This window comes from Bos indicus, chromosome 2 (assembly GCF_029378745.1).
Source record: "Bos indicus isolate NIAB-ARS_2022 breed Sahiwal x Tharparkar chromosome 2, NIAB-ARS_B.indTharparkar_mat_pri_1.0, whole genome shotgun sequence".
Classification (NCBI taxonomy): Eukaryota; Metazoa; Chordata; class Mammalia; order Artiodactyla; family Bovidae; genus Bos; species Bos indicus.
Genome location: NC_091761.1, coordinates 23,870,924 through 23,897,922, shown reverse-complemented (window position 1 = coordinate 23,897,922; position 26,999 = coordinate 23,870,924). Strand labels below are relative to the sequence as shown.

The 26,999-nt window shown below is 41.3% G+C and overlaps 1 protein-coding gene across 2 annotated transcripts in view; it reads left to right on the top strand.

Annotated features, from left to right (window-relative positions):
• The first annotated feature begins 365 nt into the window (after positions 1-365).
• The window catches only part of RAPGEF4 (Rap guanine nucleotide exchange factor 4), a 333,429-nt gene continuing 306,795 nt past the window's right edge, over positions 366-26,999 (top strand). For both annotated transcript variants that reach the window (XM_070803236.1, XM_019970793.2), the window contains exon 1: positions 366-518. In XM_070803236.1, the coding sequence (XP_070659337.1) occupies positions 454-518 (65 nt within the window). In that variant the 5' untranslated portion in view covers positions 366-453. The remainder of the gene's footprint in view (positions 519-26,999) is intronic.

Below are 26,999 nucleotides of genomic sequence, written 5' to 3'. Positions count from 1 at the left end.
GTGGCATTTGCTGTATGAAAAATATATAGACATTGACATCCGTCCCCGTCCCCCAACCCCCACCCGCGGCGCCTTCCTTCCCTCCCCGCTCCGGAGGCCCCGAGGTGAGGGGTGCGGCCCAGGTCTCCCGGAGACGCAGCAGCCACCTGTCGCAGGTGCCTGCCACCCGGCGTCGCCCCCCAGCCCCCTCCCCGCAGCGGGCGGGACCGCGGGACTCCCCACCCCCGGGCGCCGCAGTGCAGCGCGGTCCCCGCGGCCCGCCCCTCGGGTCCCCTCCCTTGCTGGCCCCCCGCCCGGCGGGCCGCGGGGAGGGCGGGCGCGTGGCCGCGGCGCTGGGCGCGAGGCGGGCGGGGAGGAGCGGGTCCGCGCGGCTGGCGAGGCGCGGGCGAGGCGCAGGCAGAGCGAGCGCGGGAGGTCGCCGCAGCCTGGGGACACCGCGCGCCGCTGCCCATCATGGTCGCTGCGCACGCTGCCCATTCTTCCTCCTCGGCCGAGTGGATCGCCTGTCTGGATAAAAGGTACCCGGGGAAGGGCCCCCGCCGGGCGGGGCTCCGCGCACTGTCTCTGCCCGGAGACCGCCGCGGGGACGCCCGCCGGGGCCGCGGGAGGAGGGTCCCTGAGCGGGGAGGGAGCGGAGGATCCGCGCCTGGGACCAGGGGACGCAGACCCCGGTCTCTCTTGGGGCACCAGGTGCGCGAGATTTTCACACGTGGTGGAGAAATTGAGGCGCAGTGAGGGGAGCCCCAGCCCCTCCAGGTCCCCCTCGCCCCTCCTTCAAGGTCTCCTCGCCTCCTGCCCCTCTCGACTCCCGGCTCGGCGCTCGGGTCGGGGGTTTATTTTCCTAGGCATCACCGGAGAGACTAGATTCCTACCTCTTCTGGCTGTTTAGATCCTTAGGGGTAAATAAGTTTCAAGGAGGGTGGGTGGAGAGGCAGGTGCAGAGTAACGTGCTTTTTTTTTTGTTCCTGAAAGCCAAGTGTGAAGGACCCAGTTGAGCTGTCAAGTGCCTTCTGAAATTCTCAGCTTCTGCCCCCGCAGTCGCTCGCTCAAGGTCTGTGTTAGGAAGGTCACGCGGGAGACTGCTTTCGTCTTAATACCCTACCTCTCGGGAAGAGACCCTTACTCTAACAAAATTAAACCCGTAAAGCACTGTAACTCCCGACGACAGCCCTGTGTAAGGAGGGTGCAGTGTAACAGCGGACTGCAGTTGTTTGCAGGCTCTGACAGCATAATTTTCTGTTTGTCCAGATTGTGGGTTTAGCAGTAAACATTACCCAGGATGTTAGCAATTAGTTTGTTACCCTGATTAAAAGGTGATGCATCTGAACTTTTAAGAACTGGGTGAGAGATCTTGCAGAGTGAACTGCCTCTGATTTTTCCAGTTTGATGCAGCAGGGCAGTGATTCATGTCTTGCAGTTATCTGCATGACATCTCTATTTGCATTTGGGGGAAATATTTTGCACTCTGCCATATTGAAATTTTTACAATTAGCAGATTCGTAACCAGATCAAACTTGAAAATCTTAAGTGTGACGTGCTTTGCATACTTTACTATATAGGCCTTTGTTGAAAAAATTAAATAATTTGAAAAAAACTAAATGTGGCTCATTTGAATAACTTAATATATCTGAGAAATAATTTTGCCTTTCAATTACCACACAGTAGCAAGATTTTTTGGCAGGCACTGCCCTATTTACGTCTAAGATGATATGTGCTAATATTAAAAGAGTTGTGTGCAATAAATAGTAAGAGAATTGAAGTGACGTTTAAATCATAGAGAATTATGTAGAGAAGCTAAGTGAAGAGACTGCTAATGTGATAAGTAATCTAAATTTAATAGTTTAGGAAAGACAAATTATCAAAGAAGAGAAAATCAAGCTCTTGTCCTTATAAATAATGGTACTTCCTCATGAGTGAATTGTTTAGATAATAGACTGCATATTTCCATTTGCAGAAATTCATGGCATGCCATTTTTTGAACAGTCAGTAATTCACTGGCAACCCTCTAGTCAGTAAGTACTTGTGGCAAAAAATCATAGAACAGTACTAACACAAGTGGGGCATATTTGACTCTGTCTTTTCATAATGTGTATTTGCCCAAATGATTTTTGTTTGGAATGGATTTTTAGAACATAGTGTCACAATTTATTCTGATACTACAGAATGTTCAAGGGTAGAGTTGGGGGTAGAATCCTCCGTAGATACCAAGCCTAATTTTCCTGGAGTGCTGGAGAGTAGACAGATCAATTTAAGATTTAACCCTTAATCAAATTAAGTATTTTAGGCCTAGAGCTGTCACCAGCCACAAGCTCTGATCTTGGACATGTCACTTTTATTTCCTTGAGTGACTGAAAAATGAGGCTAATGCTATCTGTCTTACCAAGGATTAGTGGGCCAAATGGGAAAAAAAAATCGTGAAAGTAATGTGAAAACTGTGAGGTGCCATGTGGCATATTATTTTGTAGTGTTAAGAGAACCTTGCATTTTCCACGGTGTTGTTGCTAGAATTTCTTTGAAGAAGAGTTTAAGAGTGGCAGTCTCTTGATAAGAGGGCCTTGAGATACTTGTTTTGAAGTGTTTGTTTTTGGTTTTTTTTTTTCCAATTTTTAAAAATCTAAGCATTTTTACTTAGATTGTCTGCTGACTTTTTAGGGGAGGAGGGAGATTAAGGATGCTGATGGAAGTTGGCTGGGGAAGCCCCCTGAGTCCTTCCTTTTGGGACACTGCCCTCAATATTTCTGAGAAATGCAATCTTGATGCTCTATTCCAGGCACTGTGTTGGGCATGGGGGAGGCAGGGGAAAACAAGAAAAGATGAAAGTTGTTTATTGACTTAGTGGGGTGGGCAGGTGGGGGTGGGACAGTTACATAAACAAGCAAGCGCAATGCAGTCGTAAGTGCTTTAATGGAGATGTAGGAAATGCTTTGGGGATGCAGAGGAGAGCCTCGGCAGATCTGCCACAGATGCTTCCCACAGGTTCCTGTCCTTGGAGGTTGAGGGGAATTTTCTCAGGCAAAAAATTCTGGGAGCAGTGTGAACAAGGACACTTAGGTGTGGCAGATAAATATGCTCATTTCATCTCAACCTCAAATTCCTCTTGTGACCAAATCAAGAGTATAAAAACATATGCTCTGCTTTTCTAAAACTCTCGATTATGGACTTCTGCAAGCACACACAGAAGCAAAGAGGAAATGGTACAGTGATCCTTGATGTCCTGTCTGGGGAAATGATGCTGGGACCTTTTCCACAGCTGGGAAATATAGTTTAGATATATGTATCATTCAAGCATCAACTGTTGTGGACAGCTAGAAAAAGAGCAATGGAGGGTTGGAAATAAAAAGGGGAGTTAAAGTAGAAAGTCTGCAGGAGTAAAGGATGTGTAATGAAACAAATAAACAAAAACAAGGAAAATAATCCAGTAGAAATATTTGTTAAGTGTGCCTAGGAAGTTGTCATAGATAGGCAATGCTCTATAAGCTTATGTATGGGGAGGGAGGTTAAAAATATGTAGATATGTGGATTAGGTTGAAGAAACAAAATCTAAAGCTTTTTATGTATCACGCATCCAAGTTCTTGGACTATGGTACAACTCAGAAGGTGAGAGTGTATGAATACTAATTGTAAAAGTCAGAAAGCCATTGAACATTTGGATGAATAAAAATACATTGAAAAAAGTCTCAACAGAAAACATTGTCAAAGCAAAACAAGCTTAGCATTGCCTCATTTATCTTATGAATTTTTTTTGAGCAGGGATGGTAACTAGAAATGTATTACACAGTACCCCACTATTTGGCATTTAAGATATGTAAAATATATTTTTATAAAAGATATTTTATATGCAAAATGCCTTTTAAAAATGTGTTGACCATTTTTAAAAATATTAGTGAAAATATTTTTCCCACAAGCTTGTAAGTTTTGCCACTTGAGAATTTAAGAACTGTTATATATCATAATTCTCATGGTTGGTAAGGGCGTGTTATGAAGGGACCACACACATTCACAGTATGTATAGTGAACTGTTGCCAGTATTCATCACTGTGGAGCAGGAATTGGCAAACTATGGCCCATGGGCCAGATCCGGCAGCTGCTCGTGTGTCTCCTGAGCTAAGAAGGTTTTTCACATTTCTGAGTGGTTGGAAATAAACCACAAGATTAATCTTTTGTGACCCATGAAATTTATATGAAATTCAAATGTCAATGTCCACAAGCAAAGTTTTGCTGAAACACAGCCATGCTCATTTGGCTACATATTGTCCATGGCTGCTTTCACAGCACAATAGCAGGACACTGTGGCTCACAGCTTTTGAAGTATTTGCTCTGTGGATATTTGAAGAAAAAGTTTGCCATCCCCTGTTACAGGTCAAAGAATCTACCTAAGTGATCAACAGAGAAATCACTGGAGATGAAAGTTGTTCTTTGTCTGGGAAGGAGTTGACAATGTTTGGTTTCTTGTTCTTCAGTTAAAAGTATAGTGTGGAGGGAGGTCCTTGGTTGATTAAATTGTGGACCACCTAAGCAGAAAAGGAAGTTAATATAGTATGACTATGTGAAAAATGTTGTCATCTTTCAAAACAGCCAAAGAGTTTTAAAATTATTAATTTTTCATTAAAAAATGCCCCTTACATAGTTCTTGCATTTGACTTGATTCCTGAATAGACGTTGAGTTAGCTATTTTTGATGGGGTTGAATGAGAGTGAAAGAAATCAAGAAACAAATTTGTTAAAAACGAGCATGCTTTTTAGCAGACATGGTGAAAGAGGATGACTCAGCTATCAAAGAAGCATCAGACACAGTCCCAGCCTTAAGGAATCTAGAAGATCAAAGAAGCATGCACAGCAGAAGGCAGGGGAACGCTGATGTCTACCTAGGCAGGTTCCAAGGGATGACATTACCCAGGATTCTGGGCTGGTCTTACAGTCTTGAAATTCTGATTTGTCGGCACATCAAGAATTAATGCATTTTTTCCAGGGATAGATATATAGGCACCAAACTCTCAGAACCTATAAAAACCAGAAAGTTTATTAATTTGATAATTCCAGTAGTCATGTACAGATGTGAGAGTTGGACTATAAAGAAAGCTCAGCACCAAAGAATTGATGCTTTTGAACTGTTGTGTTGGAGAAGACTCTTGAGAATTTCTTGGACTGCAAGGAGATCCAACCAGTCCATTCTAAAGGAGATCAGTCCTGAATATTCATTGGAAGAACTGATGCTGAAACTGAAACTCCAATACTTTGGCCACCTGATGCGAAGAACTGACTCACTTGAAAAGACCCTGATGCTGGGAAGGATTAAGGCAGGAGGAGAAGGGGACAACGGAGGATGAGATGGTTGGATGGCATCACCGACTCGATGGACATGAGTTTGAGTAAGCTCCGGGAGTTGGTGATGGACAGGGAGGCCTGGTGTGCTGCAGTCCATGGGGTCATAAAGAGTCAGACATGACTGAGCAACTGAACTGAGCTGAACTGCACGGAATTGAGCATCAGAGAAGTGGATACTGCCATCCTTGGGCTAATATGTTCCTTCTCTAGGCAAGCTGTATGGAAATCCAATTGTTATTAGAAGGCCATGTTATACATTTACGATGAGTGGCAAAGCTGCCAGGAGATCAGGACACTTACAACTTCTGGCCAGCTCATCCTCTTCCTAGAGCAACAGAGCTTGGGAATTGAATTATAATCAGAAGATAGTTCTGGGAATTCTTCAGGGCAGTTTGGTCATCACCTCTTCCAGTTAGAGGATCTTCTGAGTGCTCCCATAGGACTCTTTGTTACACTTTGTCCAACAATGTAATAGCATGACTCAGGCTTCATCACAATTGCCTATCTACTCCTTTCTGTGCATCTCTTGATGTTGTATTGTATTGCTAGGTTGTATTGTAGTCATCATTTTACCTTCAGCTTCAGGGCAGCTCCCTAATTGTAGAAAGTACTTTTGGGACCAGGGTGAGATGTCCAGAGGCATCCTCTTCCTCAGGGATGAAATAGCCTCTGCAACTTTTAGGGCAAGTCTTCACACTGGGCCCCTCTGCCATAGAAAGGGCTTGACTGGGCACCAGCATCTGCCTCTGATTTTCCCTTATTTTCTTGGCTGATGTGAATACTTTAAAAAAATGATATGACATGGCATAGCTCTATTCTAATTTTTATTTTTTGAAGTTTATTATGGAAAATTTCAACGTATGTAAAAGAAGAGAGAATAGTATAATAATTCTGTTGTTCCACCCCCTTTGCCTCCAACAGTCATCAACTCACATTCAATGTTGTTTTATTTATACCCACTTGTCCCCCAGACCTGTGGCCACTGCTGAGTTTTCCAAGTTTGCTAACATATTGAGTGCAGCACTTTCACAGCATCATCTTTTAGAATTTGAAATAGCTCAACTGGCATTCCATCACCTCCACTAGCTTTGTTCATAGTGATGCTTTCTAAGGCCTTGACTTCACATTCCAGGATGTCTGGCTCTAGATGAGTGATCACACCATCGTGATTATCTGGGTCATGAAGATCTTTTTTGTACAGTTTTTCTGTGTATTATTGCCACCTCTTCTTAATATCTTCTGCTTCTGTTAGGTCCATACCATTTCTGTCCTTTATTGAGCCCATCTTTGCATGAAATGTTCCCTTGGTATCTCTAATTTTCTTGAAGAGATCTCTAGTCTTTCCCATTCTATTGTTTTCCTCTATTTCTTTGCTCTGATCACTGAGGAAGGCTTTCTTATCTCTCCTTGCTATTCTTTGGAACTCTGCATTCAAATGGGTATATCTTTCCTTTTCTCCTTTGCTTTTCGCTTCTCTTCTTTTCACAGCTATTTGTAAGGCCTCCTCAGACAGCCATTTTGCTTTTTTGCATTTCTTTTTCTTGGGGATGATCTTGATCCCTGTCTCCTGTACAATGTCACGAACCTCTGTCCATAGTTCATCAGGCAGTCTGTCAGATCTAGTCCCTTAAGTCTACTTCTCACTTCCACTGTATAATCATAAGGGATTTGATTTAGACCATACCTGAATGGTCTAGTGGTTTTCCCCACTTTATTCAATTTAAGTCTGAATTTGGCAATAAGGAGTTCATGATCTGAGCCACAGTCAGCTCCTGGTTTTATTTTTGCTGACTGTATGGAGCTTCTCCATCTTTGCTGCAAAGAATATAATCAATCTGATTTTGGTATTGGCCATCTAGTGATGTCCATGTGTAGAGTGTTCTCTTGTGTTGTTGGAAGAGGGTGTTTGCTATGACCAGTGTGTTCCCTTGGCGAAACTCTATTAGCCTTTGCCCTGCTTCATTCTGTACTCCAAGGCCAAATTTGCCTGTTACTCCAGGTGTTTCTTGACTTCCTACTTTTGCATTCTAGTTCCCTATAATGAAAAGGACATCTTTTTTGGGTGTTAGTTCTAAAAGGTCTTGTAGGTCTTGATAGAACCATTCAACATCAGCTTCTTCAGCATTACTGGTCAGATATAGACTTCAATTACTGTGATATTGAATGGTTTGCCTTGAAAACGAACAGAGATCATTCTGTCGTTTTTGAGATAACATCCAAGTACTGCATTTCGGACTCTTTTGTTGACTATGATGGCTACTTCATCTCTTCTAAGGGATTCTTGCCCACAGTAGTAGATATAATGGTCATCTGAGTTAAATTCACCCATTCCAGTCCATTTTAGTTCGCTGATTGCTAGAATGTCGATGTTCACTCTTGCCATCTCCTGTTTGACCACTTCCAATTTGCTTCGATTCATGGACCTAACATTCCAGTGTCCTAACAATTCCTGCAATATTGCTCTATACTTGTCAGACCTTGCTTCTATCACCAGTCACATCCATAAGTGGGTGTTGTTTTTGCTTTGGCTCCATCCTTTCATTCTTTCTGGAGTTATTTCTGCACTGATCTCCAGTAGCATACTGGGTACCTACTGACCTGGGGAGTTCATCTTTCAGTGTTCTGTCTTTTTGCCTTTTCATAATGTTCATGGGGTTCTCAAGGCAAGAATACTGAAGTGGTTTGCTGTTCCCTTCTCCAGTGGACCGCATTCTGTTAGACCTCTTCACCATGAACCGCCCGTCTTGGGTGGCCCCACACAGCATGACTTAGTTTCATTGAGTTAGACAAGGCTGTGGTCCATGTGATCAGATTGGTTAGTTGTCTGTGATTATGGTTTCAGTGTGTCTGCCCTCTGATGCCCTCTCTCAGCGCCTATGGTCTTACTTGCATTTCTCTTACCTTGGACGTGGGATATCTCTTCATGGCTGCTCCAACAAAGCGCAGCCCCTGCTCCTTATCTTGGACGTGGGGTATATCCTTATGGTCGCCGCTCCTGACCTTGGACATGGGGTAACTCCTCTCAGCCACTGCTTCTGACCTTGAATGTGGGGTATCTCCTTTCAGCCACTCCCTCCTGCACTGTGCACCTGCTGCTCTGTGCTCCAGATGTTCAAGCTGGTTTTAGAAAAGGCAGAGGAACCAGAGATCAAATTGCCAACATCTGCTGGATCATCGAAAAAGCAAGATAGTTCCAGAAAAACATCTATTTCTGCATTATTGACTATGCCAAAGCCTTTGACTGTGTGGATCACAATAAACTGTGGAAAATTCTGAAAGAGATGGGAATACCAGACCACCTGACCTGCCTCTTGAGAAACCTGTATGCAGGTCAGGAAGCAACAGTTAGAACTGGACATGGAACAACAGACTGGTTCCAAATAGGAAAAGGAGTACGTCAAGGCTATATATTATCACCCTGCTTATTTAACTTATATGCAGGGTACATCATGAGAAACGCTGGGCTGGAAGAAGCACAAGCTGGGATCAAGATTGCCGGGAGAAATATCAATAACCTCACATATGCAGATGACACCACCCTTATGGCAGAAAGTGAAGAACTGAAAAGCCTCTTGATGAAAGTGAAAGAGGAGAGTGAAAAAGTTGGCTTAAAGCTCAACATTCAGAAAACTAAGATCATGGCATCTGGTCCCATCATCACTTCATGAGAAATAGACAGGGAAACAGTGGCTGACTTTATTTTTTGGGGTTCCAAAATCACTGCAGATGGTGATTGCAGCCATGAAATTAAAAGACACTTACTCCTTGGAAGGAAAGTTATAACCAACCTAGACAGCATATTAAAAAGCAGAGACCTTACTTTGTCAACAAAGGTCCATCTAGTCAAGGCTCTGTTTTTTCCAGTAGTCATGTATGGATGTAAGAGTCGGACTATAAAGAAAGCTGAGCGCCGAAGAATTGATACTTTTGAGCTATGGTGTTGGAGAAGACTCTTGAGAGTCCCTTGGACTGCAAGGAGATCCAACCAGTCCATCCTAAAGCAGATCAGTCCTGGGTGTTCATTGGAAGGACTGATGTTGAAGCTGAAACTCCACTACTTTGGCCACCTGATGTGAAGAGCTGACTCATTTGAAAAGACCCTGATGCTAGGAAAGATTGAGGGCAGGAGGAGAAGGGGATGACAGAGGATGAGATGGTTGGATGGCATCACCTATTCAATGGACATGAGTTTGAGTAAATTCCAGGAGTTGGTGATGGACAGGAAGGCCTGGTGTGCTGCGGTTCATGGGGTCTCAAAGAGTGGACACGACTGAGTGACTGAACTGAACTGAACTGTCCCCCACCACTGCCAGGATTATTTTATCACAAGTCCCATATAGTATCATTTTATCTGTAAATATTTACATATATATCTCTAGTACCTAAGGACTCTAAGTATATTGTCACATATTTTTAAATTAACACTAATTTCCTAATATGATCAAATATCCAGTCACAGTGCAGACTTTCCCATTTCATCATGACTTTTTCTTTTTTGCAGTTTGTTTTTATTTGGATCCAAACAAGTTGTATTTAGTTGATATGTATCTAGGTCTTTTTTAATCTCTGGATTTTCCCTATAGCTCTCTCTTTTTATTCCTTGTAATACATTTGTTGAAGAAGCAGGTAGATTTTTACAGTCTGAATTTTAATTATACCTTCATGGTGTCTTTTAATATGTGCCTTTGGCCCCTGTATTTCCTGTAAATTGGTATTTGGCTCTAGGGCTTGATCAGTTCTATTAATTGATTTGATTTTTTTTTTTGACAACAGTCTTTCACAGAAGGGTTATATACTTGCATTATGAGTGCATGTCAAGTGATCTCTTTTTGTGATGTTAGAAAATATACTGTTCTTGAAATTTAAATACTTGGCCACTATCTTATCTACAACTTCTTGAGGGACATCTCATGGTAGCTCCAAAACATGGGAGCGTATGTGTGGAGCATTTAGAGAACATCACATCCTCATGTGTAATCAGGATTAAGTTCTGTGGTGCTTATTGTACCTGTGCTTTTAGGATTTAGGCAAGGAAAGGTTCAATAGGAACTGGACTCCCTCAGATCAGAGGCACATGGGGAATGGTGTGCTTGCAAAGCAGTAGGCCTGAGAAAAAGGTACCTGGTTCATCTCACCCTGGTCCTACAGTCTGGTCTCCTGAACACAGACTGGAAACCTAAAGAGTCATCAGGGAGAGTCATACTCAGCAAAGCAAATTTGTCTTGTCTTAGTTTGGCTTCCCCTAAATGGACTTCATGCTCCTCCAGTGAGGCTAGGATGGGCAGATGCTCTTTAGTTTGAATTTTCTATGGGCTTATAAGATTTCATAGCCCTTCTGGAGTAGCTGCTTCTTATCTTTTTTCATCTCCCTAAACCCAAGGCAGCTACTTTCTCTTTAGATAGATTTAGATCCATTTTTATGTACTTGAATGGTGGCAGTGAAGAGTGAGATTTTCTTCCAGTACTTTAATTCATGGGCTTCTCAGGTTGCTCAGTGGTAAAGAATCTGCCTGCCAATGCAGGAGACGTGGGCTCGATCCCTGACTTGGGGAGACCCCCTGGAGAAGGAAATGGCAACCCACTCCAGTATTCTTTCCTGGGAAATTCCATGGACAGAGGAGCCTGGTGGGCTACAGTCCATGGGGTGACAAAAGAATCGGACATGACTTAGCAACTAAACAACAACAACCTTTAATTGAAAATTAAAGGAAAGAGAAAGGAGAGACCGTCTTGGGAAAACTGAGAGACTGAGGAAAGAGAAAGAGGATGGAACTAACTGGGTGTAGAGGAGGACAGGGAAAGACCCAGTTACACATAGGAAAGCAAACAATCTGACTGGCTGGAGTAGAGGCGCTGGGTGCCGTGTTTACTCCTCCGCATCCATGTGCGTTACTTGCTTTCCCTGCATGGACAGAAAAACAAAGCACCGTCGCTACCCTGTGTTCTCTTCATGCACATTCTTCTTAGAGCACCAATGCATTCCTGTGTTTTAACTGTGCACATTGCTTACATCCTGTATCCATGGTCTATCTTCTAGACTAGATGCCCTTTTGTTTCCCTGTCGGATATTCCCATATCAAATATCCCATTAATAATCTGGGGCAGATATTGTTTTCCTTCACCTACTTCTGCTAGAGAGGTTAGAAAAAGACAAAATACTTATCTTTCCAGCCTCTCTAGAGGCTTGGTGCCCATGGGATACACTTCTGGCCAATAAGACATAGTAAAACCCTGTTAGAGGCTTCTAGGATAGCTTTTGCCTTACTGATGAAAGATACAGATGTGTTTGACACTACTTTGTTCTCTTCCTTCTGCCTGAAATTACTACCTTAGGCCTATGGTAACCATATTATAATGCCAGAAGGAAGGGCCAGGAGAAGCACAGACTTCAGTTCTGACTTTGTACAGCTGCTGAATTTAAATCAATAGTTGCCTACCTTCAGCTCTCTTGTTTTGTGAAGAAAAACGTACTGTATTTCTGGAAACCACTCTGTTAGGTTTTCTATCATTTGCTGTCAAAACTATCCTTGGCCTAACAAGTTGATTTTCAGCTTGTCTAAAACTGATATCATCTTTCTTAACTCTCTTCTCCATCAGTTTTTCCTCCTTGCTTTTCTGTTTTATTAATTAATCATTCTCAAAACTTTGCATTACCTCTGTCTTGCATTTCCTATGTCCCTAACCAGTCACCGGTTCTTCTCTTGGTCTTTGAATTCTACTGCTTTGTTTTAGGACCTTACCATCTAGATCTGGATCTTCTCGTTTCCTTATCCAACCTGGAAAATATGGTATTTTCAGTTCAACCTTGTTTTAAGGTCTGCCAGACCTGGATTCAAATTTTGCCACTTCCAACCCTTTAGCCCTGTGATCTTGGTGACATTATTAATTCTTCTGAACCTCTGTTTCCAAAGCATCAGATGAGGCTACAAATACATACTGTAGTGGTTGTGTTGAGGTTTGTGGCTAATAAAAATGTAGCTGCATGCTCTTCTCTAAGTAGAAAGTTTAATGTAGGGGTTAAGAGTTTGGGAGCCATACTGTTTGTGCTCAAATCCAGTTTTGATTTTATTAATGGTGCAACTTTAGGACAGTTATTCAGTTTTAGTAGTTGTTTTGTAGATTCCTCAGTATTTTTATCTGGACAATCTTATTGTCTGTGAATACTGGTACTTTTACTTATTCTTTCTGGTCTTTATGTTTTTTATTATATATTTTTCTTGCTTTGTTGCATTGGCTAGGATTGCCAGGACAAAGTTGAACACAAGGGGTAAGCATGGGTTTCCTTGAACCAGGAAACATTTCCTTTTTCTCTATTTCTTTTATTTTTAAAAGGGTGGTATAATATTGATGTTGTACTTCCCAGGTGGCACTAGTGGTAAAATAAACTGCCTGCCAATGGAGGAGATATAAGAGACATGGGTTTGATCCTTGAGTAGCAAAGATCCCTGGAGAAGGAAATGGCAACCTGCTCCAGGATTCTTGCCTGGAGAATCCCATGGACAGAGGAGCCTGGTGGGCTACAGTCACACAGAGTCAGACATTACTGAAGCAACTTAGCATGCGTGCATATTGATGTTACTTCCTCTTAAAATGTTTTATAGATGTCTTCTGACTGGGAGTAGTCTTTGTGGGAAGCTTTTTGATGACATTCAATCTGTTTAATAGATAGAAGACTACTCATGTTTTCTGTTTCTTTTGTGTCCATTTTGAAAAGTTGTTTCAAGCAGTATGTCCATTTCATCGAAGTTACCAGACTCATGGGCATAGCATTGTTCCTAGTATTCTCTTATTATCCTTTCAATGTCCTTAGGATATATAGTGATGTTTCTTCCTTCATATCTCATACTAGTATTTTTTGTCTGCTCTCTCTTTTTCTTGACTGACTTTGCTAGGAGCTTCTCAATTTGTTAATCTTTTAAAGGAACCAATTTTTAGTTGATTTTCTCTATTATTTGAGAAATTCAATGATTTGTGCTTTTTTCCTCCTTTTAGCCTACTTGGTTTTGGTTTAACTTGCTCTCTTTTTCTGGCTTTTTAAAAAGGAAACTTAGATAATTAATTTTAAGCTTTTCTTCTTTTCTAATATGATCATTAAAACTGTGATTTCTGATGGTCAGCACAAAAAAGGAAGCACAGTTATTTCATTATTCAGTATTTACAAATGAAAATTATTTCTGCCAGAGAAGAACAACTAAGTATATTACAACAATATAATAAGTAAGTATGGCTTCCTCGGTGGCTCAGATGGTAAAGAATCTGCCTGCAATGCAGAGATGTGGGTTCAATCCCTGGGTTGGAAAGATCCCCTAGAGAAGGAAATGGCAACCCACTCTAGTATTCTTGCCTGGAAAATCCCATGGATGGTGGAGCCTGGCATGCTGTAGTCGATGGGGTCACAAAGAATTGGACATGACTGAGCAACTAACACTTTCACTTTCATATTAAATAGGATGATACTGGAACCTGTTGATCTCCTCAACCTCATGGAGAAGATACTGTGCCGTGTGATGAACAATATCCCCCACAACATCCCAGTAGTGAATTCAGTAATGCGTTTCATAGGGCTCTCAATATATCTTGATAGCATAATGCCAAAGGGACATTAAAGGAGAGTATTTCTCTGAGGGAGCCAATATACAGCTTTTTGATTGTTTAAAACTTCCCAGGTGACACTGGTGGTAAATAATCCGCCTGCAATACAGAAGATATGAGAAATGGGTTCAGTCCCTGGGTTGGGAAGATCCCCTGGAGAAGGGCATGGCAATCCACTCTAATATTCTTACCTGGAAAATCCCAGTGACAGAGGAGCCTGGCAGGCTACAGTCCATAGGGTTGCAAAGAGTTGGACACAACTAAAGTAAGCACACACAATTTAATACCAGGATAGATTTTAGGCTGTTTTAAAAATAGGTGGAGTGCATCTCTTTCAGAAAATTTTCCATAAATATTGTTTTTCACATCTAATGATAATTAATAACATTGGATACCAACGACTTTGAAGTAATATTTTTCAGTAGATACCTGGAGTACTGCTGTTATGTATTGTTGGTTAAATGGAGAGTTTTATGACTTTGGACTTAGCCAAACATGGAAGATAATTACATCCTCATTTGATAGCCAAACAAGACTGTATGTCTTAATGGTGGTCCTGCCCTTCTCTGTGAAGTGGTAGGGGCAATGGTGTATTCTCAAGGAGGAATGTTGGTGCCTCTCTAACACACAAATGGTGGTCAAGAGCCTGGCCCGGTCATTGTTACCATGGAAACTAAGGAGCATGTGTTAATCATGCTGAAGCATTCTTAAAATGAGTAATATATCAAAAAAAGTGGGGTTATGTGTATATGTGGGCTTCCCTGATAGCTCAGTTCGTAAAGAACACATCTGCAATGCAGGCGACCCCATGGACTGTATAGGGTCTATGGGGTTGCAAAGAGTCAGACATGTCTGAGTGACTTTCACTTTCACTTTCATATATGTATGTATGACTGATTCACTTTGCTGTATAGCAAAAATTGGCATAGTAATGTAAAGCAACTATATGTCAAAAAATAATTTTAAAATGAGTAATATAATTTTCTGAAAATATTTTATGGGATACAATTATAAAACGTAAGCATATTAATTATGATCGGTTGCTCAATAGGATTATTACCTATAAATTGGCTGAAAGTTCAAGAGCCTCTCTCCTATTTAATTAAGTGGAGAAGTACTGTTAAAAGCCCTTGTTGTTGTTCAGTCCCGAAGTCATGTCTGACTCTTTGTGACCCCGTGGACTGCAGCATGCCAGGCTTCCCTCTCCATCACCATTTCCCAGAGTTTGTTCAAACTCATATCCATTGAGTCGGTGATGCCATCCAACCATCTCATCCTCTGTTGCCCTCTTCTCCTCCTGCCCTCAATCTTTCCCAGCATCAGAGTCTTTTACAATGTGTTGACTCACTGCCTCAGGTGGCCAAAGTATTGAAGCTTCAGCTTCAGCATCAGTCCTTCCAATGAATATTCAGGGTTGATTTCTTTTAGGATTAACTGGTTTGATCTGCTTGCTGTCCAAGGGCCTCTCAAGAGTCCTCTCTAGCTCCACAGTTCAAAAGCATCAATTCTTCAGTGCTCAGCCTTATTTATGGTCCAACTGTCACATCCATGCATGACTACTGGAAAAGTCTCTCCATAGCTTTGATATGGGCCTTTGTTGGCAAAGTGACGTCTCTGCTTTTTAATAATCTGTCTAGGTTTGTCATAGCTTTTCTTCCAAGGAGCAAGCATCTCTTAATTCTGTGGCTGTAGTCCCTGTCTGCAGTGATTTTGGAGCCCAAGAAAATAAAATCTGCCACTGTTTCCACTTTTTACCCATCTATTTGCCATGAAGTGAGGGACTGGATGCCATGATATTAGTTTTTTGAATGTTGACTTTTATGCCATCTTTTTCACTCTCCTCTTTCACCCTCATCAAGCGTCTCTTTAATTTCCTTCACTTTCTGCCATTAGAGTTGTATCATCTGTGTATCTGAGGTTGTTGACATTTTTCTTGGCAATCTTGATCCCAGCTTGTGATTCATCCAGCCCAGCATTTCACATGATGTACTCTGCATATAAGTTAAATAAGCAGGGTGACAATATACAACCTTGATGTACTCTGTTCCCAGTTTGGAACCAGTCCATTGTTCCATGTCTGCTTCTAGCTGTTGCTTCTTGATCTGCATACAGGTTTCTCAGGAGGCAGGTGAGAAATCTCTTTTGGAATTTTATTGTCTGTTGTGATCCACAGTCAAAGGCTTTAGTGTAGTCAATGAAGCAGAAGTAGATGTTTTTCTGAAATTCCCTTGCTTTTTCTATGATTCAGCGGGTGTTGGCAATTTGACCTCTGGTTGCTCTGCCTTTTCTACATCCAGCTTGTACATTTGGAATTTCTTGGTTCACATACTGTTGAAGCCTAGCCTGAAGGATTTTGAGCATTACTTTGCTGGCACATGAAATGAGTGCAAAGGCCCTTAGAAAAGGGTTAATTGTTAGACATGTTAAAAACAAACAAAAGACCTTTGATGGGAAGTTGACATTGCTTGGAACTTGATAATTTGATTCTTGATGTTGTATGTGGCATTTCAATTCTGTTTAAACCTCAAGTGAAGACATTAATGTCTTCCCTGGTGTTCAGGCTCTGACAGCCTTTTTCTTCTAGTCACTGATTGCTTACTTATTGAACATGTTACAGAAACAAGTTAAGTTCTTAAACTCTAGATGTTCTCTTTATACACTCTTTAAACAGCCATGCGATATAGGACAGTTCTATCTCCAGTGTCCCTTGCCACTCCTGTCACCACTCTAGCTTTCTCTTTTTCCCTGTTAATGCTCCTTTCCATCTTCCTCAGCCCAAATGTGTTCCTTAGGAAAAAGATACGATTTTAGTCCTCTCCTTTCCTACTATTCATTCATTCAGGGATTTTACTCTCCACTTTCCATGTGACATTCTTACTGGGGATAGGTTAGTAAGAAAATCTGACGTGGACTCTGACCTCACGAATTTAAATATTCATTGGGAAGACATTATTTAATTCAACCAGTCCTTCAAAAAGCTGTTGATATCTGTTGAGTACTTGCTATGTGCTGGATACTGTTCTAGGCAGTAAGGAATACAGTGGTGAACAAAACAGGAAAAGTTAGGTGGTAAAAAAAAGGTTGTTAGGCCAAAGGTAAAAGGATAAGGAGTGGTGGAGTAGGGCGACAGACAAATCTGTATCACAGTGTCAGAAAGTGATTAGACTAATGCAGGAAGACAAAGTAGAGAACAGGACAAGAAACTGAGGGTGCTCGTATTTTAGGGAGGGTGGGCAGGTTTTTGTAAAAGCCAGATATGATCAAAGGTCTTTAATGAACTGAGAGACCATGTGGTACGAATTGAAATCAGTATAATCCATTCTTTACTAAATAGGTGGTTGGTGGCTGAGGTATTGTAGAGAACATGGGTTAGGCTAGCGCCTGTGATGGGGGCTGAATACACGTGATAGTGCTCTTTTGTTTGGTTATGAGGCATTATTTTGTGAAAGTCACTGTAAGATTTATATACACTATCATCCCTGGCCCTGTTCCTGGCACTGAGCTCCTAAAACTCTTGTCAGTTCCTGAGTGATAAAAACATTGTCCTATTATTTGTCTTTGACCCTGTGTCGGACATAGGGCTCCTGAAACCCTTGTAAATTCCTAAGTGATAAAAGTACTAAGATCATCTTCTGTCCTAAAGAGGCAACTCTGGGTGGGCTCCTAGATGGGGTCTGGTCACCAGAAAGACCAAGCCATGATTAGAAGCTTAGAATTTTCAGTCCCACCCCCTCCATCCTCCAGGGAAGGGAGAGGCTCTGAAAATGGATTTAATAATTGACCATGGCACAAATAGCTGTGAAAAGAAGAGAAGCAAAAAGCAAAGGAGAAAAGGAAAGATATAAGCATCTGAACACAGAGTTCCAAAGAATAGCAAGCAGAGATAAGAAAGCCTTCCTCAGCGATCAATGCAAAGAAATAGAGGAAAACAACAGAATGGGAAAGACTAGAGATCTCTTCAAGAAAATTAGAGATACCAAGGGAACATTTCATGCAAAGATGGGCTCGATAAAGGACAGGAATGGTATGGGCCTAACAGAAGCAGAAGATATTAAGAAGAGGTGGCAAGAATACACAGAAGAACTGTACAAAAAAGATCTTCATGACCCAGATAATCACGATGGTGTGATCACTCACCTAGAGCCAGACATCCTGGAATGTGAAGTCAAGTGGGCCTTAGAAAGCATCACTATGAAACAGAGCTAGTGGAGGTGATGGAATTCCAGTTTAACTATTTCAAATCCTAAAAGATGATGCTGTGAAATTGCTGCACTCAATATGCCAACAAATTGGGAAAACTCAGCAGTGGCCACAGGACTGGAAAAGATCAGTTTTCATTCCAATCCCAGAGAAAGGCAATGCCAAAGAATGCTCAAACTACCGCACAATTGTACTCATCTCACATGCTAGTAAAGTAATGCTCAAAATTCTCCAAGCCAGGCTTCAGCAATAAGTGAACCGTGAACTTCCAGATGTTCAAGCTGGTTTTAGAAAAGGCAGAGGAACCAGAGATCAAATTGCCAACATCCGCTGGATCATGGAAAAAGCAAGAGAGTTCCAGAAAAACATCTATTTCTGCTTTATTGACTATGCCAAAGCCTTTGACTGTGTGGATCACAATAAACTGTGGAAAATTCTGAAAGAGATGGGAATACCAGAGCACCTGACCTGCCTCTTGAGAAACCTGTATGCAGGTCAGGAAGCAACAGTTAGAACTGGACATGGAACAACAGACTGGTTCCAAATAGGAAAAGGAGTTTGTCAAGGCTGTATATTGTCACCCTGCTTATTTAACTTCTATGCAGAGTACATCATGAGAAACGCTGGGCTGGAAGAAGCACAAGCTGGGATCAAGATTGCCGGGAGAAATATCAATCACCTCAGATATGCAGATGACACCACCCTTATGGCAGAAAGTGAAGAGGAACTAAAAAGCCTCTTGATGAAAGTGAAAGAGGAGAGTGAAAAAGTTGGCTTAAAGCTCAACATTCAGGAACTAAGATCATGGCATCTGGTCCCTTCACTTCATGGGAAATAGATGGGGAAACAGTGTCAGACTTTATATTTTTTGGCTCCAAAATCACTGCAGATGATGATTGCAGCCATGAAATTAAAAGACGCTTACTCCTTGGAAGGAAAGTTATGACCAACCTAGATAGCATATTAAAAAGCAGAGACATTACTTTGCCAACAAAGGTCTGTCTTGTCAAGACTGTGGTTTTTCCAGTGGTCATGAATGGATGTGAGAGTTGGACTGTGAAGAAAGCTGAACACCAAAGAATTGATGCTTTTGAACTTTGGTATTGGAGAAGACTCTTGAGAGTCACTTGGACTCCAAGGAGATCCAACCAGTCCATTCTGAAGAGATCAGCCCTGGGATTTCTTTGGAAGGAATGATGCTAAAGCTAAAAGTCCAGTACTTTGGCCACCTCATGCGAAGAATTGACTCATTGGAAAAGACTCTGATGCTGGGAGGGATTGGGGACAGGAGGAGAAGGGGACGACAGAGGATGAGATGGCTGGATGACATCACCGACTCAATGGACGTGAGTCTGAGTGAACTCAGGGAGTTGGTGATGGACAGGGAGGCCTGGCGTGCCGCGATTCATGGGGTTGCAAAGAGTCGGACACGACTGAGCAACTGAACTGAACTGAATGTTAGGAAGCGTCATAAAATTCCGGTAGTGGGGGATTCAAACATATCTACACTGGAGCATGACACACCTCACCTCAATGGGGACCTTCCAGACTGTGCCGTATGTATCTCTTTATCTGGCTGTTCATCTATATCCTGCATCATATTCTTTAATAAGCTGGTAAATGTAAGTAAGTGTTTCCCTGAGTTCTGTGAGTTCCTTTAACTAATTAATCGAACCCAAGGAGAAGGTAGTTGGCACCTCTGACCTATAGCTTGATTGGTCAAAAGCAAAAGTGATAACCTGAGTTTGCCACTGGCATCTGGAGGAGGGGTGGGGGAGCACAGTCTTAAGGGACTGAACCCTGATCTGTGAGATCTGACCCTATCTCCAGGTAGATAGTGCCAGAATTGAGTTACATTGTAGGACATCCAGCTGTTATTGGAGACTTGCTTGTTGTTTTGGTGAAACCCACCCCACCACACAGGGTGACCAGAAATGTGAGAGTGAAGCATTCCACGTGAGTGTTAAAGGAAAACCACAGGAGAGAGAAACATGGCAGTGAAGAAGGACAAAAGCTGAGTTTTTCATTTATAGAACCTGCCTGGAAAATCCCATGGATGGAGGAACCTGGTAGGCTGCGGTCGCTAAGAGTCGGAGATGACTGAGCGGCTTCCCTTTCACTTTTCACTTTCATGCATTGGAGAAGGAAATGGCAGCCCACTCCAGTGTTCTTGGCTGGAGAATCCCAGGGATGGGGGAGCCTGGTGGGCTGCCGTCTATGGGGTTGCACAGAATCGGACACGACTGAAGCGACTTAGCTGCAGTTAGCAGCATAGCATATTATTGCTTTTGTGGATGTAATAGACAAAGGTTATTTCAGACAATGGTGGAAGGAATAAATCCTGAAATTTTGGTTTATCCTTCAAATATTACTACTTAAAGATATTTAAAGTGCTGTTCACTTTCATTCTTCATTATAATAATTGTTGAGAAAAAAAAGAAAGCTGTCCCTAGAGAATTGACGAGCTGCATACAAATCAGGAAAAGTACTCTCATTTAAATGAGTTTCTAGAGAAACGGTGGGTGTACTTTTGACCATGGATGTTGATGGCTGACTCACGGTGTATCAGCATCCCATCCTACTCATGAACTTTTGAGTTTCATATTTAGCCAGTTTCGTTTTATCAGTGGTGAATTCACTTGGTACCTCTGTGGGGTCTGTGTTCTCTGACAGCAGGCCTTTCAGAAAAATGCACCTCTCAGAGCAAGATAATGTCCTGAGTACCTATAAACTCCAGTGCTTTTTCATGTTGAGGATTTGTTCACTATCCTAAGGAACTTTTCTATCATTAGTCTATCACTTGCCTTTTGATAATGTTTTTGTATTGATTCTTAAATTTTCCTCAGCTCATTAGATGATATAGCAAAATGCTTATACATTTTGTCATGTCAAAAATTAAAGCCAACTTGAGAGTCGTTAAGTGTCTGCTGATGTTAAGGTACCATGCATGCAGCAGCCTCATTGTAAAATCTTCCTTGTTGGTATTTGAAGATCTGATTTGTGAGAGTTAGAGCCGTCTAATCAGTAACAAAGTTTTACATTTTATTTGTGGAAAATACTTAGACCAGGAGTCCCTGTTTAATTATCCAGGTAATCAGAGCATAATTGGGGAGCCCCCTATTGATACAAAAATGTGTGATTACAGAGAATACCAACAGGATCATTTAAAAAGGCAGCTTTACTCTGAGGCAGAGCTCTAAAGCATAGCCAAACTTAGAGACCAACTGGTTGACTGGGAAGAGAATACAATTTTATTGTGCTCTTTCATCTTCGGTACGTTATCAGCTTGTGAATGCACCTTATCTTTTCCTCAATTGAGTTTTACCTTATCTCTATTGCTTTGCTTCTACCTTTTCAGCACTTCATAGGATATTTATCTTAACAACCTTAGAGGTTCATTTTGGAATTCAACATTCAACAGATTATGGATATTAAAGTAAATCTCATTTTAAAAACACCCTTTGTATTTAGATGGTTAAGTTTTTTCTTCTTTGGTCTCTATCATTAGAAGTCCTAATCCAGAATATCCACAGGAGAAACAAGCAATGTCACTGCCCCTCATAGAAGCTTACATAAATCAAAAGTGGATGTTACTTAAGCTTGGTGTTATTTGGGTTTACCTGAAAGAAAACTGTAAAGCAGTCAAATTGCAAAATTGAAATAATTAAAAAATTTGTATACTTTATTCATCACTTTTAGGGAAGGAGTATAGGTATTAGGGAGAGTGAACAGTAATAAAGTAAAACAAGAGGATGGAATAATTTTTTCAATGCTGGAAAATTATCTAAAAGGGAGCTTCTCTTCTTTCCATTTTAGTTTGGCTAACCTTGATTTTCTTTTATTTATTTATCTACTATTGATTTTTACCTGCCTGTAAAGAATTTTGCAGTCAGATTCTGCAAGAAGAATGCCTGTACAAATAGAATAGCTTTGAATTTCTTTCCTTTGAATGAAAACAAGCAACACAGGCATAAAATTGTTTTGTGTGCTGAATTCTACTTATAAATATACAGTAGAAACTTAAACAATGGGAGTTTTATCTTACAGAATGAATTAAAAAGGGATTTTAAAAAGTGAGTAATAAAGGAAATTACAGGAGAAAAGAAAACAGACAACAGAAAGCCCCACTGACGCTTAGATGCTGAAGCAGGTATTTGAGACAGCAGCACGACTCCTCCGTGTGACACGTGAGCGGTGGCTCCCACTACATCCTTTTCTCTCTTGGTTTGCGAGAGCTGTTGCTGGCTTGCAGCTGAGCGCTGACAATAGGCGCACACACCCTGCTTCTCTGTGAGAATGTTACAAGTTGACATATACTGACACGTCTTTCTCCTTCCCAGAGGGAATGACAGGAGCTTATGAAAGGTAATGAACTGTGTTGAAGTACATTTTAATTGGGGCCAAATCAAAGCATTTCTGGCTTATAATTATTAATTTATTTCTACAAATCCTATCACCAGGAATACATGGTCATAAAATTTTAGTGTGTTTTCCTACAGGATTTTTGGCATGGGTATTTTTTAACCTGTTTGAGTTCGTACTTTAAGATTTCATGCCTCTTAAAATTAACCTTATAGGATGATCATTTTCCTAGATTATTAAAATTTCTTTGTAAATATAATTTTTATTGGCAGAAATCAAGTGGATCCTGTGGCATTGTTTTTTTCTTGTTGTTGAACGATTAAGACATTTAAGATGATTATTGCTGTTATCAGTGATGCCATCATCATTTATATGCAGTTGTTCCTTTGTTTGAGATTACTTCCTTAGGAATGAGATACCCATAGAACTAAGGTATGTGTGTGAAGAGGTTTAAGAGCTTTGATACATATCTTCAAATTAGTTTTCATAAAGACTGTAGTATAGCTGGTATTATTTGTATCTTACAGATAAGGAAACTGTGGTTTAGAAAAGTTAAATTATTCATCCGGGGCCACAAGGCTGGTATGTGCCATGGACCAAGATGGGATGAAATACCATTCCCTCTTCACTATACTGGTGTTTCAAATATGTTCCTTCTAATATTAGTAGCAAACTCAAGGGGAAAAGGCTTATGATAGAAAATGTGGGAAATGTTATTTGTGTCTTCTAACCTAGCCTATGGAGAAGGCAATGGCACCCCACTCCAGTACTCTTGCCTGGAGAATCCCATGGACGGAGGAGCCTGGTGGGCTGCAGTCCATGGAGTCTCGAAGGGTCAGACACGACTGAGCAGTTTCACTTTCACTTTTCACTTTCATGCATTGGAGAAGGAAATGGCAACCCACTCCAGTGTTCTTGCCTGGAGAATCCCAGGGATGGGGGAGCCTGGTGGGCTGCCGTCTATGGGGTCGCACAGAGTCGGACACGACTGAAGCGACTTAGCAGCAGCAGCAACCTAGCCTACCTACCTAACCTAACCTAATCCTAGCATACCTCCCCAGGACTTATCATTCCCCAGATATTTTGGCCAATTAAGGATTTTTTGTCCATGTTTTGTAAATTGTGATAACCTCAAACTACCCAGAGTTCTACAAACCTGCTGAAATCTTTGAGTTGATCAGACTGCTCTGCTTTAGAACCCAAGATTTATTTCTGGATACCCAGCAATAAACAAATGGCCAAAAGCCAAATGGGATAGCTATGAACAGTGAGTCTTCAGTTATTCAGCATCACACAGAAGTTAATTTCAACTTTAATTGGGATGAATATCAAGTTTATCCCAATTAATCTTCCAAACTTGGCATAATTTAGTAATTCTGATAGAAATGGCATTTAATGGTATTTATAAGTGCTATTTAATGACTGCTTTCCTAAAGTATGCTGGGTATCATTTTCCTTTTAGTTAATGATTGAGGCTCAGTGCATTGAATGTGTTAGTATCCTGTATTGTAATATGATGATTTTGAAGTATGTGTATTATCTGTTTCAACATCAAGTGCCTCAGTTTTGCTTTTGTGTTTAAGTTCTGCCTCTTTTTATTTGCCCGACTCTTCCCGACCACCCAGAAGTGGTCACTCCTTGCTTGCTGCTCTCTAGGAGTCTGTCCTATCTTCATACATCCTTCTTCTCCCCCTTTGGACTTAGAATCCAAGTTAACCAAGTTTACTGGAGCTGTGTGTATGTATGATATGGACTTTCCTGCTGGCTCACTGGTAAAGGATCCACCTGCTGAGGCAGTAGATGCAGGTTCAATCCCTGGGTCGGGAAGATCCCCGGGAGAAGGAAATTGAAACCCATTCCAGTTTTCTTGCCTGGGGAATCCCACCGACAGAGGAGACTGGTGGGCTGCAGTCCATGGAGTCACAAAGACTAGACATGACTTAGCAACTAAGCAACAGTATGTATAATGTGACGAATGCACATTGCCCCTGAGGATTTCCCTTTTCTGAGTAAAGTGTATGAATTTCAGGGACTTCCCTGGTGATCTAGTCATTAAGACTCCATTTTTCCAATGCAGAGAGTGCTGGTTTGATCCCTGGTCAGGGAACTAATTAGATCCCAGGTGCTGGTTTGTGGGGCCAAAATTAAAAATTTAAGTAAAAAAAATAATTAAAAAATAAAATAGTCTACTTTTCATATAAATCAAATCCTATTAATTTTGGAAGTTGGCTTCTCTCCCCTAGTCCCACTAAAATGTATATGAATCTCAGAGTTTTTGTATATTTTAGGCCTCAATTTTGGTTATACACAGCCTTTTAAACTTAGGTACTAATGACTATGCCACAAAGACAGAAATATAGATCAATGGAACAAAATAGAAAGCCCAGAGATAAATCCACGCACATATGGACACCTTATCTTTGACAAAGGAGGCAAGAATATACAATGGATTAAAGACAATCTCTTTAACAAGTGGTGCTGGGAAAACTGGTCAACCACTTGTAAAAGAATGAAACTAGAACACTTTCTAACACCATACACAAAAATAAACTCAAAATGGATTAAAGATCTAAACATAAGACCAGATACTATAAAACTCCTAGAGGAGAACATAGGCAAAACACTCTCTGACATACATCACAGCAGGATCCTCTATGACCCACCTCCCAGAATATCGGAAATAAAAGCAAAAATAAACAAATGGGACCTAATTAACCTTAAAAGCTTCTGCACATCAAAGGAAACTATCAGCAAGGTGAAAAGACAGCCTTCAGAATGGGAGAAAATAATAGCAAATGAAGCAACTGACAAACAATTAATCTCAAAAATATACAAGCAACTCCTACAGCTCAACTCCAGAAAAATAAATGACCCAATCAAAAAATGGGCCAAAGAACTAAATAGACATTTCTCCAAAGAAGACATACAGATGGCCAACAAACACATGAAAAGATGCTCAACATCACTCATTATCAGAGAAATGCAAATCAAGACCACTATGAGGTACCATTTCACACCAGTCAGAATGGCTGCGATCCAAAAGTCTACAAATAATAAATGCTGGAGAGGGTGTGGAGAAAAGGGAACCCTCCTACACTGTTGGTGGGAATGCAAACTAGTACAGCCACTATGGAGAACAGTGTGGAGATTCCTTAAAAAACTGGAAATAGAACTGCCTTATGATCCAGCAATCCCACTGCTGGGCATACACACTGAGGAAACCAGAAGGGAAAGAGACACGTGTACCCCAATGTTCATCGCAGCACTGTTTATAATAGCCAGGACATGGAAGCAACCTAGATGTCCATCAGCAGATGAATGGATAAGAAAGCTGTGGTACATATACACAATGGAGTATTACTCAGCCATTAAAAAGAATACATTTGAATCAGTTCTAATGAGGTGGATGAAACTGGAGCCTATTATACAGAGTGAAGTAAGCCAGAAGGAAAAACACCAATACAGTATACTAACGCATAGATATGGAATTTAGAAAGATGGTAACGATAACCCTGTATACGAGACAGCAAAAGAGACACTGATGTATGGAACAGTCTTATGGACTCTGTGGGAGAGGGAGAGGGTGGGAAGATTTGGGAGAATGGCATTGAAACATGTAAAATATCATGTATGAAACAAGATGCCAGTCCAGGTTCAATGCACGATACTGGATGCTTGGGGCTAGTGCACTGGGACGACCCAGAGGGATTGTATGGGGAGGGAGGAGGGAGGAGGGTTCAGGATGGGGAGCACATGTATACCTGTGATGGATTCATTTTGATATTTGGCAAAACTAATACAATTATGTAAAGTTTAAAAATAAAATAAAATTAAAAAAAAATAATGACTATGCCAAATCCTTTGACTGTGTGGATCACAAGAAACTGTGGAAAATTCTGAAAGAGATGGGAATACCAGAGCACCTGACCTGCCTCTTGAGAAACCTGTATGCAGGTCAGGAAGCAACAGTTAGAACTGGACATGGAACAACAGACTGGTTCCAAATAGGAAAAGGAGTACGTCAAGGCTGTATATTGTCACCCTGCTTATTTAACTTCTATGCAGAGTACATCATGAGAAACTCTGGGCTGGAAGAAGCACAATCTGGAATCAAGATTGCCGGGAGAAATATCAATAACCTCAGATATGCAGATGACACCACCCTTATGGCAGAAAGTGAAGAGGAACTAAAAAGCCTCTTGATGAAAGTGAAAGAGGAGAGTGAAAAAGTTGACTTAAAGCTCAACATTCAGAAAACGAAGATCATGGCATCCAGTCCCATCACTTCATGGGAAATAGATGGGGAAACAGTGGAAACAGTGTCAGACTTTATTTTTTTGGGCTCCAAAACCACTGCAGATGGTGACTGCAGCCATGAAATTAAAAGACACTTACTCCTTGGAAGGAAAGTTATGAGCAACCTAGATAGCACATTCAAAAGCAGAGACATTACTTTGCCAACAAAGGTCTGTCTAGTCAAGGCTATGGTTTTTCCTGTGGTCATGTATGGATGTGAGAGTT